The following is a 12,323-nucleotide window of genomic DNA, read 5'->3' as shown; positions in this document are numbered from 1 at the left end:
GCAATGTGCCGATACTGAGACTTATACAGCAGATCTAACTTAGCTGGTTATGATTTATCCGGCTAAGTAGCATTTTTTGATGGGACCCGGTAGAACTGTCTGGCTTGCATGCCATCCCCGGCCTAGCCCAGAGGTTACAGCAGCAGCAACAGACATGCTAACGGCCACGGTTGAGTACCTGGCCTCTCGTTTAAATGCACCGTCCTCCACTGCCATCAGTGCTCTGGTAGTGCCAACTCCTTCTACCTTGACCGTGGTTCTTTACCTTCCAGCCCCGCCTCACTATCTCGGGGACCCCCGGCAGTGTCATGGTTTCCTAAACCACTGCTTTATGCATTTTTCTCTGCAACCTGCCCAGTTCACCAGTGACACCATCAAAACGACGTTAATTCTCTCACTTTTGGATGGCAAGGCCCTAGCCTGGGCTTCTCCCTTGTGGGAGTGGGGAGATCTGGTGCTACAGGATCTGCAGCGCTTTGTATGCGTGTTCAAGCAGGTCTTTGATGAACCAAGCCGACAAACCACCGCTGTGTCGGACCTACTCCACCTTCACCAGGACTCCAGAACCTTGGCAGAATATGCGGTTGAGTTCCGCACCCTGGCTTCTGAACTAGGCTGGCGGGAGGATAGCTTTAGGAGTATTTTTCTTGAAGGATTATCGTCAAGGATCAAGGACGAACTGGTCACCCAGGAACTCCCGGATGACTTGGAAGCCCTCATCAACCTCTTGGGTTGGATAGACCGATGCCTCCAGCAACGCCTCCACGAGGTCAAGCCACCCTGCAGGCCTGTGGCCCTGGCACCATCTTTCTCTCGGCCCATGATGCCCAAGACTCCGGGAGAGTCCATCCATACTCACCTTGAAGAGCCCATGCAGCTTGGCCAGAGCCACCTCTCACCGGAAGAGAAGCAGCGGAGATGCACCTTGGGCCTCTGCTTCTACTGTGCAGGAAAGGGGCACATGCTGGCACAGTGCCTGGAAAGGCCAGGAAACTCTCAAGCCTGGGTGTCAATGAGGAGATGACACTGGGGTTTGCCAACTCTACTCCCCAATGCACGGTGCCCATGACCATTATCCTCTCCCATGGTACCTTCACCATCCTGGTGCTGATTGACTCCGGCGCCAGCAGCAATTTCATCCTGACAGATTTGGTCGGGCAGCTAGCCCTGCCCACTTTGCCAGGGCTCCACCACTAATAATCTCCTCCATCCATGGGGAACTATTGCCCAGTCGGATAACCTAGTTCACCGCCCCAATATGGCTGTGTACTAGCATCCTTCATGAAGAGGAGCTCTCCTTTTTTGTTCTCAAGAGGGCGATACATCCAGTAGTTCTGGGACTGCCATGGTTACAATGGCACTCCCCCTACATCAACTGGAAGACTCTGCAGCTCGCCTCCTGGGGTCCTCGCTGCCATGCCACTTGTCTTCACAAGGTGCAGCGTACTGGCCTTACCGTGGTGACCGCCCCGCTGGCATTACCTCCTCAGTACACAGAGTACACGGATGTGTTCTCCAAGGAGAGGGCAGAGACCCTTCCCGAACACCGTCCCTTTGACTGCACCATAGACTTGCTCCCAGGAACCACGTCCCCCCGGGGGTGAGTATACCCCTTGTCACGCCCCAAGACCAAGGCCATGTCTGAATACATTCGGGAGAACCTGGAAAGGGGCTTTATTGGGCCCTCCACCTCTCCAGCTGGGGCCAGCTTCTTCTTCGTGGCCAAGAAGGACGGGTCATGCCAGCCCTGTATAGACTACCTGGGTTTGAATGCCATCACTAGGAGGGACTGATATCCACTACCACTCATTCCAGAGCTACTGGATCGGCTACAAGGGGCCAAGGTATTCACAAAGTTGGATATTCAGGGGGTGTACAACTTAGTATGTATCAAACCAGGTGACAAATGGAAGACTGCCTTCAATACCAGGGACGGACACTATGAGTGTTTAGTGATGCCCTTCGGCCTCTGCAACACTCCTGCAGTCTTTCAGCACTTAATGAATGAAGTGTTTCGTGACCTACTATATACTAGCTTCATAATATACCTTGACAATGTCCTCATTTTCTCCAAGGACTTACATTCCCACCGGCAGGAGGTCAAGCGAGTTCTCCAGCGTTTACGGACTCACAAGCTATATGCCAAGCTAGAAAAATGCCTATTTGAGTGGGAATCTCTTCCCTTCTTGGGGTATGTCATCTCCAGCACTGGGTTCCGTATGGACCCTGAGAAGATCACCTAATCCAGAATTGGCCACAACCTTCAGGGCTCCGGGTCTTGCAGCCCTTCTTGCTGTTCGCCAACTTTTACAGACATTTTATTCCACACTACTCCCAAATTGTGGCACCCCTTACAGTCCTCACTAGAAAGGGGGCCAACCCCAAGCAATGGCCACCTAAGGCTGTTATAGCCTTCAGTACACTAAAACAAGCCTTCCTTCAAGACACCTGCCTCTGACACTTGGACCCCTCTCACCCATTCATCGTGGATGTAGATGCCTCCTCCACAGCCATGGGAACGGTGCTAAGCCTTATTACCATGCTCCTACTTCTCACGGAGGTTTATCCCGGCCGAGAAATTACGGTATAGGGGACAAAGAATTACTTGCCATCAAGATGGCTTTTGAGGAGTAGTAGCAGTGGTTGGAGGGTGCACAACACCCCACTACCGTGTACACGGATCATAAGAAACTTGAGTATCTCCGCCATGCCCAACGGCTGAACCCCCGCCAGGCATGCTGGTCCTTACTCTTCAGCCACTTTAATTTCATCCTCTGCTACAGACCAGCCTCTAAAAATATCCGGGCTGACCCTCTCTCTAGAGCATATGACACAGAGGATAAACCCGAGGCACCAACTTATATCATTGATCCAGCGAGGATGCTTCTAGCTGCAACTCAGCCCATCCCACCAGGGAAGACCGTGGTCCCCCTTTGGCTCAGACAGAGGGTCCTAAGATGGGCTCATGATTCCCTCATTGCCGGACACCCAGGGAGAGCCCGCACACTAAATTTATTACAACAGTACTGCTGGTGACCCCATGTAGGAAGGGTTATCAAAATTTATGTGGACTCCTGCCCAATCTGTGCCCAGCAAAAAACTCCAGCAGGTTGTCCCTGGGGCCTTCTCCAACCGCTACCAGCTCCTCAGGAACCATGGACCCACTTGTCTACAGACTTTGTGGTGGACCTGCCCCTTTCTAATGACCACCGGGTCATCTGGGTCGTCGTTGACAGATTCTCGAAGATGGCCCACTTCACCGCACTTCCTAGACTTCCCTCAGCCCCTGAACTGGCCAAACTCTTCATTCAACATATCTTCTGCCTCCATGGACTCCCACAGCACATCGCCTCTGACTGCAGAGTTCAGTTCACTGCCAAGGTCTGGTGATCTCTGTGCAGGAAGTTCAGCATTCAACTTGACTTCACCACGGCCTACCATCCTCAAGGCAATGGCCAAGCTGTATGTACTACTCGAACTTTGAAACCTTTCTTCGCTCATTCATGAATGACCGGCAGGATGATTGATCCACCCTTCTTGCCTGGGCCAAGTTCTCCCACAATTCACATACCAACTCAGCTACTGGCACCTCGCCATTTCTGATCGACTACAGGAGACAACCTGCACCACCACTTCCTACACCCCTCTCGGTGCCTTCTCTGGCAGCTCAGCTCACCGCCCAGGAACTTTGCGTCCTATGGAATCGTACACAGGAAAACCTCCGGATGGCGACAGAAGAAACAGCCAACAAGCACAACGTCCAGCACCCCTTTTTAACTCAGGGGACAGAGTATGGCTCAGCACGCACCACATCTGCCTCCAGGTAACTTCAATGAGGCTAGCACCCCGCTACATCTGACCTTTCTCAATCACTCAACGGCTCGGGCCGTTTGTGATTACCATCATCCCTAAAGATTCACAACACCTTCCATGTGTCTCTCGTTAAACCTCTGGATTTATCATGGCCGCAACACAACCTCCCTGAACCCCAGGATCTTGCCTCTGAGGAGGATAAAACATATTAAGTGAAGGATGTACTGGACATATGGCGTCACCACAAAAGATGGGAATATCTAATCTCTTGGGAGGGTTTTGGTCCTGACGAGAATACGTGGAAGCCTGCCTCCAACATTTTAGATAAAACATTTTAGATAAAACATTGCTCCAACACATCCTGAGAAACCCAGACCTTCCAGGAGGGGGCGTAGAGGAGGGGATATTGTTAGGCGCCCTGGCTGTGGGCCCGCACGGCCAGGTCTCCTCACCTTAGGGGGCCGAGGACGCGCGCCTGCCACGTCCTTTGCCGGCCCCTATTACCGGTTCCTGCCGCTGCAGCCGGCCTCCAATCACACCGCGCCCGACAACAATACTGCCGAGTTCCCCTAGTGTGCATGCATGCAACCCTACCTCTATTTAAAGGGCCAGCAATGGGGAGGTCCCCACGGCCCGCAAAGAGGAGGTCGGGCAAGGCAGGTATATATACCCTGCCTTGCCATTTCCCCCTTGCCTTGGCAACAGATCCCGTTCTGCTCTCTGCTGGTTGATCTGCTTGTTCCTGATCCTGTTCCTACTCAGTGTTCCTGTTCCTGCTCCATGTGTTCCTGGTCCTGCTCCGTGCCCTCTTGTTCCAACTCCAGCTCCTCGTCCCCTCGGCTTGCTCTTCTGGTTCTAGACTCATCCCTGGATTTTGCGTTGTCTGACCACTTGCCTGCTCACCATCTCTCCTGCTAGCTGCCCGCCCCAACCTCTGGAACGTCCGACCTCATTTCCACCTTCTGCCTTCAAGATCGTCTTCGTCCGGTGACCCGCTTCTAAGTCCTCCTGGCCCCGGCACCCAAGGGCTCAACCTGCGAGAAACAAGGGCTGGTATAGGTGAAGGTCCGGTTGGGTCTCCACCCCCTGTATCCACCTCCTGGCGATGAGGACCTATAGGAGCTCCTCTCCTATAGGTGGCACCAACCTCGTCTCAGTCCAGGGGTCCACCACTCTACGCAACAATATCCGAGGTAAGTTAATTCGGCTAATTTACCAAGCTGTTTTTTATTTTAAATATCTACCTCCATGTTATCTGTGTATAAAATCCCGGCATCAGAACTCCAGCTTCTGCCCATAAACTAACATTAACCTGGAAAATTTACTCCACCTCAAACTAGGAGTTTCCAGTGCTAAGAAAATACAAGGTGAGCCAACACAGTTCTCTGCATTGGGGGGGTAATAGTAAATTTTCAAGGGAGTACATGGAGGATTCACCTCCCTTTTATTTGATCTCATTCCAGAGAACACAAATTGATTCCGATTTGCATATTGTCCTACATATATATCTGTATATTTGCATCCTTAACTGAAAGACACATCTGTCCATTTCCCACATGCAAATGAAATCCTCTCCACTCCTTCCCTTCCCTAGCATCTGGAGTCCTGGATTCTTGGTTGCAGCGTGAGGGCGGGGAAGACCTTAATCACCCTCCCCCAGCACTGCTATGATAAATGTTCTCTGTGGCACCCTCGCAAAGTGGCTGCAGCTCTTAAGAAAAGCCATTCCATCTCCAGAGGCTCATCTATATCAATAATTAAAGCCTCTCCCAACCTCCAAGCTCAGAAATAACTCTTTCTTGTCAACAAGGAACAGAATAATGTCCCCTCACCCACCCAAACTGCCCCCGATAAGACCTTCCCATCCTTGCCAGAGCTTCAGATTGGTTGTGGTCTGTTCAGTGGGATGTGGATTAATTCCACAACGCAGCAGCCTCTGAATCAGCAGCAGAGGAGAGTGAGGAAAAAACTAGCAGGCATAAGCAAAGGTGTGCATGCATGTGTATACACACAGGGACACGTACACACCATCACAACCCACATGCGGTGCAATGCAGCGCTTGGGAGCCTCTTACCATGGTTGTGAGGATGTACTTGTAATGTGCTGATGTCATCCCCAGCTCGGAAGCCTGAAGGAAGAGAAGGGAAAATTAATCTTAGAGCAATACCCCAGGCAGCCACCTGGTGGCACTGTCAGAGAGCAATGATGCCTATACCTCCCTCACTTTTGTAATGTCACTAGCAGAGAGATCCGAACACAGACACTGCTTCCTCACAGCAGCGTGAACTTCCTCACAGCAGTGTCCACCCCTTCCCCTCCCACCCCATCAGTGGGGCTAGGGTAGCAAGAGCAGTGCCCCCTGTGCCTCACCTTCTTCAAGATGATGTGAGATACAGAGGCGTTGGCATCAATGATGACAGTGGAGATCTTGTCATCTCGAATCTCTTTCAGGAGGGGCGTGGGGTCATTGGTATCGTCCAGCATGCGAATGGACAGTGTCTCCTTTGAGATGAGGAACTGGCGGATCAACTCCTCCAGCCGCAGAAGGCCTGTAATGTGAGAGGAGGGAAGTGACTGTGAATTCATGCAGATTCTAATGGTGACATAAAGGTGCTGAGCACCATTCTTGTTACATGGTTGCAGTGCCTCAGGTACAAAGATGAAGGCTGTGATCCTCCTCCTGCCCCTAGAGCCCCACAGAATCTGCAGTCTCTTTTCCCAATCACTGCCAGATGTGACAGCATGTGTATGCACACACTTAAGTACACAAACACAATACACAGAAATACAGATATTTACACATGTAAACAAACACAGATACACACACACACACAGAAACAGAAAAATGCACGGACAGACACTTTCATGTACACATATACACATGCACAGACAGATGTACAGATACAACAGACAGATATACACATGTGTAGACACAGAAACATACATAGACATATTTAGATACAGACAACGACACAGATATGCACACACACACATTCAGAGGTGACTGGGTTGGGCAATAGAGAGCAGACACACCTCAGGTCCGTCTGTTGTGTACCATAGCTAGGACATGGGGGACAGCAAAAGGATGAAAGCATGACAGGGTCAGCTTTTAATATCTGACAGAAAACTCCAGACAAACTTACACTGCCAAAGCACCCCAGGAGTGACAGAAAGGAAACAGTAGTGGTGACAAGTAACCTAGTCCAGAGGGAGAAACAACCCACTCACACACACAGACTGCTGAAGGATTCTGCTACTAGGCTGCATTTAGTTCTCACTCCAAACACCCTAAGGAAGAGAAATGAGCACACGGGAAGGAATGAAGGATACAAGAAACAGAGAAGGAACACAAGAGCTAAGGGAACTGTAGGGAATGGAAGAACACTGGTTCTGGGGAGATCCATAGGGAGCGGTGGAAGAGTGCTGGATATGAGGGGATCTGTCGGGAATAGTGGAGGAGGAGTTCAGGCTGTGAAGGGTTCTGAAGGGATTGGCAAAGGAGCGCAGGCTGCGGAGGGTGCTATAGGGATTAGCAGAGGAGCGCAAGCTGTGGAGGGTGCTATAGGGATTAGCAGAGGAGCGCAAGCTGTGGAGGGTGCTGTAGGAATGGTGAAGGAGCGCAGGCTGCGGAGGGTGCTATAGGGATTAGCAGAGGAGTGCAAGCTGTGGAGGGTGCTATAGGGATTAGCAGAGGAGCGCAAGCTGTGGAGGGTGCTATAGGGATTAGCAGAGGAGCGCAAGCTGTGGAGGGTGCTATAGGGATTAGCAGAGGAGCGCAAGCTGTGGAGGGTGGTGTAGGGAATGGCGAAGGAGCGCAGGCTGTGGAGGGTGCTGTAGGGAATGGTGAAGGAACGCAGGCTGTGGAGGGTGCTGTAGGAATGGTGAAGGAGCGCAGGCTGTGGAGGGTGCTGTAGGGAATGGTGAAGGAACGCAGGCTGTGGAGGGTGGTGTAGGGAATGGCGAAGGAGCGCAGGCTGTGGAGGGTGCTGTAGGGAATGGTGAAGGAGCGCAGGCTGTGGAGGGTGCTATAGGAATGGTGAAGGAGCGCAGGCTGTGGAGGGTGCTGTAGGAATGGTGAAGGAGCGCAGGCTGTGGAGGGTGATGTAGGGAATGGTGGAGGAGCACTGGGTATGGAGGGTGCTGTAGGGAATAGTGGAGGAGCGCAGACTGTGGAGGGTGCTGTAGGGAATAGTGGAGGAGCGCAGACTGTGGAGGGTGCTGTAGGGAATGGTGGAGGAGCGCAGATTGTGGAGGGTGCTGTAGGGAATGGTGGAGGAGTGCTGGCTGTGGGTCTCACTCTCACAGTTCTCTTTCTGGTCCAGTACTTTGTCAGACGGTGGTGTCTAGAGTGCCCACAGAGGACCTGGGTGATGGAAGCTAAAACGAGAAAACCCCTGGGCCCTTACACTCAGCCTTGGCACAGATGAGGCTTGTCGATGGGTAGTTGAAGGATTTCAGGATCCGTCCCACAGCCATACTTATGTCCTCATTACTTGGATACAGACTGACCGATGCAAACCTCAGGTATTGGAGCTTGGGGGTCTCCTCTGGGCCCACCTTCACATGAGGGATCTGGGTAGTAGCAGGAGGAGGAAAGAGAGATTTAGATTTTGTGAGAACGATAAAGAGAGGATGAGCGAGCAGCAAGCATAGAGAGAGAGAGAGAAATACTTGCTTAGGGGAGGCAAGTGAGGAGCTGAGCCCTGCCAACTCAAGAAGGCTCTCCTCCTGCTGAAAAGCATGTGGGCTGGTGGCTTCTTCTAGGATCTCTGATGGGAGCAGCTCTTCTCTACCCTATCCTAATTCACATTGTTGACGACCCTCTGTCTAACAATGTAGGGGCTCTGTGTCCCCTCATGGAATGGAGGTGGGCAGGAGCCGTTCATCCTCCTTCCCCCCATTGTCATTCCTGTACCTATAAATCACCAAATGCCACAGCAAAGAAGGACCTCAGATTCCTGTCTCCCCCTCTACTCTCAGCCCATCTCATTCAGCTCCAGGTCAGAGAGCTCAGAAGAACTGCTCCTGGATTTTTACCTTTCATTTCCACAAGTTATTATATGGAAAAATTCAGAGGCCTGGCCCTGCTGTAGCTTCTAACCTGGAGCCTCAGAGTTATCTGGATCACACTAAAGACTGCCCAGACTTGTCCTGAGATCCCCACAGCCAGTCTGCTATTCAGGATTTCCATAATGAATATGCATGAGATGAATTTGAATGTATTGGAGAAGGCCAGCCCTAAGAACTGCGTGCTTGTGCATGTCCCTTCATCTGTCCATCCGTGTGTCTCTGTGTCTTTCTCGGGGGAGTGTCTCCAAATGGCTTTCCTTTTCACATACCAAGACTGGAATGAACCTTGCTCTTAAATCGGGGGTGTATTGGGTACAATCTCAATCTCTCAGATTTAGTGCGAGTGCTTGCCTTAATACTTGCATTGTGCCAAAGAAAGCCTCCTTGTAGAGTTTATAGGATGTAATAGGTACCGGCAGCAGATCAAGGTGCGTCTGGAGGATTTTTAATCAGAACATGGTGTCTGATATATTTGGGACCATTTCTCTATCTTTCTGCCACATCTTCTTGGTATCCGATTGCATCTTTTGGTACTTGAGGATCTCCTCTCTCTCCATATGTTACAAAGAATAGTCACTTGGTACTGGTGCTTGTATTATTTATTTATTTATTTATTTAACACTTTTATATACCGAAATTCATGTAGAAAATTACATATCACTTCGGTTTACAGAATAACATTAACTAGCATGTAAGAATGCTTTTACATTTAACAAGGAAAGAATAACTTGGAGCCATGGAACAGGGTCAAAAAACAATTAAATAATAGGATTATTTATTTATTATTAGCGATAATTTATTAGCGATACTCTTCTTGAATTTTTCTCATTTACCACTGGAATGGGAATGTCCCATGTGACCACATCTTTATTCTTTGCAGTTCTGTCAGGGGCATGATGTTATAGTGTTTACACTGTTTCCATGTGTCTATCTGTATCTGAACCCAAGAACATAAGAAGTGCCGTGCTGGTTCAGACAAAAGACCCATCGAGCCCAGCATCCTGTCTCCAATAGTTGCCAGTCTGGGTCACAAGCACCCGTCATGATCCCAGAGAGTAGATCCCTTCCTTGTTGCTCTCTGCAGGGAGAAGCAGTGCTTTCCCAAGTCTACCTGGCTAATAGTAGTTTATGGACCTTTCCTCCAGGAACTTAACCAAATCCCTTTTAAACCCTGCTATGCTAGATGCCTTGACCACATCCTCCAGTAAGAAATTCCCCAGCTGGATTGTGCATAGAGGGGTAGATTTTCAGACGAGCGCGAACAGCCTACTTTTGTTTGCGCTCCAGGCGCAAACAAAAGTACGCTGGATTTTAGTAGATACGCGCGTAGTCGCGCGTATCTACTAAAATCCTGGATCGGCGCGCGCAAGGCTATCGATTTTGTATAGCCTGCGCGCGCCGAGCCGCGCTGCCTCCCCCCGTTCCCTCCAAGGCCGCTCCGAAATCGGAGCGGCCTTGGAGGGAACTTTCCTTTGCCCTCCCCTCACCTTCCCCTCCCTTCCCCTACCTAACCCACCCGCCCGGCCCTGTCTACACCCCCCCTTACCTTTGTCGGGGGATTTACGCCTCCCGGAGGGAGACGTAAATCCCCGCGCGCCAGCGGGCCTGCTGCGCGCCGGGCCGCGACCTGGGGGCGGGTACGGAGGGCGCGGCCACGCCCCCGGGCCGTAGCCACGCCCCGTACCCGCCCCCAAAACGCTGCCGACACGCCCCCGGAACGCCGCGACGACCGGGCCCGCCCCCCGACACGCCCCCCTCCGAGAACCCCGGGACTTACGCGAGTCCCGGGGCTCTGCGCGCGCCGGGAGGCCTATGTAAAATAGGCTTCCCGGCGCGCAGGGCCCTGCTCGCCTAAATCCGCCCGGTTTTGGGCGGATTTAGGCGAGCAGGGCTCTGAAAATCTACCGCAGAGTGAAAAGATACTTTCTCCAATTTGTTTTAAATCTGCTATCTGTGTGGTTTCATGGAGGGACCCCCCTAGTCCTAGTACTATCTGCTGCACTCAAGATTATATTGACCTCTATCATATCTGCTCTCAGATGTTTTTTTCTTATCTGAGGAGACCTAATCTATTCTTTCCTCATAAGGCAGCAGTTCCATCCCTTTTATCATTTTTGTCACTCTTCTCTGCACCTTTTCGAGTTATGCTATATCTTTTTTTGAGATGGGGCAACCAGAACTGCATAAAAAACTCAAGATGAGGTTGCAGCATGGGTGGACAGAGAAGCATTTGTTATTCTCCATTTTCTTCCCCATTCCCTTCCAAATAATTCCTAACAGCCTATTTGCTTTTTTGACTGCTGCTGCACACTGAGGTGAGGAGTTTAACATATTGTTCACAATGATCCCAAGAGCCGTTTCCTGGGTGGGGGACTCCTAATACTGAACCCAGCACTGAGCACCTATAACTGGGATTATTTTTCTCTCCATGCATCACTTTGCACAGCTCCACATTAAGTTTCATCTGCCATTTAGATGCCCAATTCCCCAGTCTAACAAAGTCCTCCTGCAACTTTTCATAATCTGTTCATTTTTAGCAACTTTGAATAATTTTGTGTGATCTGCAGATTTGATCATCTCATTAATGAATATGTTAAACAGCACAGACCCCACTCCAGATTCCAGGGGCATGCCCCAATTCACCTTTCTTCATTGGAAAAACTGTGAGGCTGATACTCTAAAGGGTTTGTCCAGGTCACTTTTCTTGTTACTCAGACAAACCCCAAGTTTTACGTTTCCTATCCCTCTCACTGACAAACTTTTATCTGGGTAAAATTTAGCCGGATAAAACAAGGCAGGCCAGGAAGTGTTCTGGGGTATCCGGGTAGTGCCAGGGACATCACCGCCCTAAAATTACACAGGTAATGTTAGATAATGATATCCATCTACACTTTCCTGGATAACTTTTCTGCTCACTGACCCATTGAATATGGAACTCCCTGTGTATCTCTCTCTGTGTCTATAAGGCGATGTGCATTGATGTGACTGTGTCTAGCTGTGTTTGTGTGTCTCTCTCTCTCTGTTGCGATGTGTGTTGATGTGTCTGTGCCTAGCTGTGTGTATTGTGTATATGTGGTGTGTGTGTGTCTCTCTGTCTATGTTGTGATGTGTGTTGATGTGTCTGTGTCTAGCTGTGTGTGTTTGTGTATGTGTGTCTCTCTCTCTGAGTCTAAAAGGCAATGTGTGTTGATGTGTCTGTGTCTAGCTGTGTGTGTTTGTGTATATATGGTGTGTGTGTCTCTCTCTCTCTCTGTCTATGTGGCGATGTGTGTTGATGTGTCTGTGTCCAGCTGTGTGTGTTTGTGTATATATGGTATGTGTGTGTGTCTCTCTCTCTGTCTATGTTGCGATGTGTGTTGATGTGTCTGTGTCTAGCTGTGTGTGTTTGTGTATATATGGTGTGTGTGTGTCTCTCTCTCTGTCTATGTGGCGATGTGAG

At 50.4% G+C, this 12,323-nt stretch overlaps 1 protein-coding gene across 1 annotated transcript in view; it reads right to left on the bottom strand.

Annotated features, from left to right (window-relative positions):
- GRIK5 (glutamate ionotropic receptor kainate type subunit 5) overlaps window positions 1-12,323 on the bottom strand; it is a 248,979-nt gene that overhangs the window by 51,770 nt on the left and 184,886 nt on the right. Inside the window, 3 exon segments of the mRNA XM_029577154.1 lie at window positions 5,889-5,942; window positions 6,185-6,363; window positions 8,221-8,386. Of these exon segments, the coding sequence (XP_029433014.1) occupies window positions 5,889-5,942; window positions 6,185-6,363; window positions 8,221-8,386 (399 nt within the window).

Source organism: Rhinatrema bivittatum, chromosome 14 (genome assembly GCF_901001135.1).
Source record: "Rhinatrema bivittatum chromosome 14, aRhiBiv1.1, whole genome shotgun sequence".
NCBI classification, from domain to species: Eukaryota; Metazoa; Chordata; class Amphibia; order Gymnophiona; family Rhinatrematidae; genus Rhinatrema; species Rhinatrema bivittatum.
Note: the sequence above shows the minus strand (reverse complement) of the source record. Positions and strands in the feature narration are given on the sequence as shown.